The sequence below is a fragment of the Monoraphidium neglectum genome (assembly GCF_000611645.1).
Source record: "Monoraphidium neglectum strain SAG 48.87 unplaced genomic scaffold scaffold00519, whole genome shotgun sequence".
In the NCBI taxonomy this organism is placed as follows: Eukaryota; Viridiplantae; Chlorophyta; class Chlorophyceae; order Sphaeropleales; family Selenastraceae; genus Monoraphidium; species Monoraphidium neglectum.
This window is the reverse complement of record NW_014013109.1, coordinates 24286-26747: the sequence shown is the minus strand read 5'-3', so window position 1 is coordinate 26747 and position 2462 is coordinate 24286. Positions and strand designations below refer to the sequence as shown.

Below are 2462 nucleotides of genomic sequence, written 5' to 3'. Positions count from 1 at the left end.
CACCCACCCCTCTACATCAGACATGGCAAACATGGCCCTCATGGCATGGCTGCCAATCATGGTCCAGGCCCTGCTCTCGGGCGGCGACCCCACCACCATCGCCCAGGCGCCCCGCCCGCCCGCCGGCGGCGGGGGCGACCACGCAGCCGCCGGCGGCGCGGACGCGGACGCGGGCGCCGCGGCGGTGCTGCTTTCAGGGATCCCTTTTGCCTGCGCTGCGGCCGCCTCGACGTTCGTCGGCGCCGCGATGCAGCGGACGGGGCGGCCGCTGCACTACCTGTCCGGGCTCAATCTGGCTGGCGGCGCTGCATTCGTCGCGTTCCACCGCGCGGTCCGCGCCAGCCGCGCGGCCGGCTTCGCCTGCCTCGTGGCCACCCTCAGCTGCGCCTACGCGGGCGCGCCGGCCGCGCCCTGGATCGTGGCGCGGCTGACCGCCGGGCCCGGCGGCGGCGCCGCGGTCGCGCTGCCGCTGTTCAATTCGTTGGCAATGCTCGGCGGCTTCCTGGGGCCGGCCGCGCTGGGGGCGCTCGCGGAGAAGCTGCGCGGCGACTTCGGGGCGGCGACGGCGCTGCTCGGCTGCAGCATGCTGGTCGCGGGCGCGCTGGCGGGGGCGCTGGGGTGGGCGATGGCGCGGGACCCGGAAACGCGGCAGATTGTTGCGGCAAAAGTCGGGGGCGGGGCCGGCGGCAGGTATGAGGCCGTGGCCTCGAAGGAGGCAGACCCAGAGGCGGCGAGCCCCTGATCTCTGTACATCATATGCACCTTACGCATTGACTAGAGACACCATCCGCCTGGCTGCGCTGGTGGGGTCCTGTTCGCCGGGCCTGAGCCTCATATCCGCCTCGTCGTCCCCCATAGCCCGCGCTGTTGCGTGCTGATTGCCAGCTCCAACTGTTGCAGAGGCGTCCACCGCGCGGCGTAGCGTGCTGCGCGGCCCGCACGACATGGTGTGAGAGACCAGCTTCTCGGGATTAAACCCCCGCACTACTACCCCCATACCCCCCTGTCTGGTGGAGTGGCCCATCTCTTTCGCCCTGTTTGCACAATCCAACACCGCGCGTCCCCGTTACGGCTGGGAGGCCCCTCACAGATTAGACAATTTGCTGTCTGTTGCTGGTGAGGTGCACTGGGCCCCCAGCAGCAGTCGCCTCCCCAGAGCTCCCCAATCAGTGCTCAAGCACACGAGATTCGGTGCCTCATCCTGTGGTCTGAGTCAGCTTCACCACGGATTCCGCCTGTGCTGCTGCCGCACCCTGCAACCGAGGGGCCGACACGGGCTGCTGTTCGCGCCCGCCCTCCTCCTGCACGCGGCCTTGCTCTGCAATGCTTGGACGCACGTGAGGGCTCGGCAGCACGTGAGGGCTCGGGTGCGTCGCCAGCAGCCGTCCGCGACAGGCGTCTCTGTCCCCTCTTCGCCCTGCCAGCTTTCCCCCATGCTTCACCCGCAAGCCGCTGAGTCACCACACCTCCCTCACCCAGCACTCATTCAGTTTGGTGCGTGGACCGGTTCCAAGCGACCCAATTGTTACCCACACACAGCTACAACATACGGAATAGCTCTACATGTGTTACAAAGCCCGAATGCCGATCGTTTGGGCAAACCGATTGTGCATTTGGGTTCAAGCCAGAATTGCTGCGAGCAGCTTCCTGATTGTGGCCCGGTGAAGCCGACCTCTGCGGCTGCGCAACACGGCCTCCCCGCCCAGCAGCGGAGGTCGCGCCAGCCGCCCCCGGCGGTGACATGCGTGCTCCAGCAGCAGTTGCGTGAAGTCGCCGCCCATGTGACGCGGTAACCTTTGCAGTGGGCGTCCGGCCAGGCGCTGCGTGCCGGGTCACCCCCAGGCGGGGGTCAGGGCGTAGCTCACGTGCAGCCGCCCGTCTATGCCGTACGCCTGTGGTTGACAATCGTTCGGGGCGGCGTGGCGCGGTTCGGGCGGCGCGGCGTGGGCGGTCGGTGTCCAGACCCGGGTGCTAAGGGGGGGCTCTGAACGCCTGCACTCGCCGCTTGGGGCAGCCCGACAAGGCACGCCGCAGCAGACCGCGTGATCCACATCAACAGCCACACCGCCGCCAGTATCTTGTGCTTTCGTGTGAACTGGAGTGGCGTCAATGCAACATGGCAGCTGCTCAGCGGGTGTGGGCTGACTAAGGGGTGACTCATCGCGCGTCACCTGGGTGAGCAGCGCCACCTCGTCGTCCAGGGAGGGGCAGAAGGCCTCCCGCAAGTACACAAACTTGGATATCATGATATTGATTAACATAAAGGTGGGAGGACGGAGCGCCGCAGAAGAGGGTTGCACACCACACACGGATGAGGCCGGCTGGAGGGGCGAGAGCGGGACGTGCCGGCGCTCTCCGTGGGAGCGACGCGTCGGGACGCTCCCCACATTGTGCGCGCCCCCTGAGGCCGAGGACTCAGCACGGGGCCGGCGGTCGCCGAGCCAGACCGCCGCTCCGGTGCC

At 68.2% G+C, this 2462-nt stretch overlaps 1 protein-coding gene across 1 annotated transcript; it reads left to right on the top strand.

The window, feature by feature from the left end:
• Positions 1-31: 31 nt before the first annotated feature.
• MNEG_3932 (hypothetical protein) lies at positions 32-742 on the top strand (the record flags this gene model as incomplete). The annotated part of the gene is made up of 1 exon (XM_014047598.1): positions 32-742. One exon carries the CDS (start codon positions 32-34, stop codon positions 740-742), a length of 711 nt encoding a protein of 236 aa, XP_013903052.1.
• Between the last annotated feature and the right edge of the window lie 1720 nt (positions 743-2462).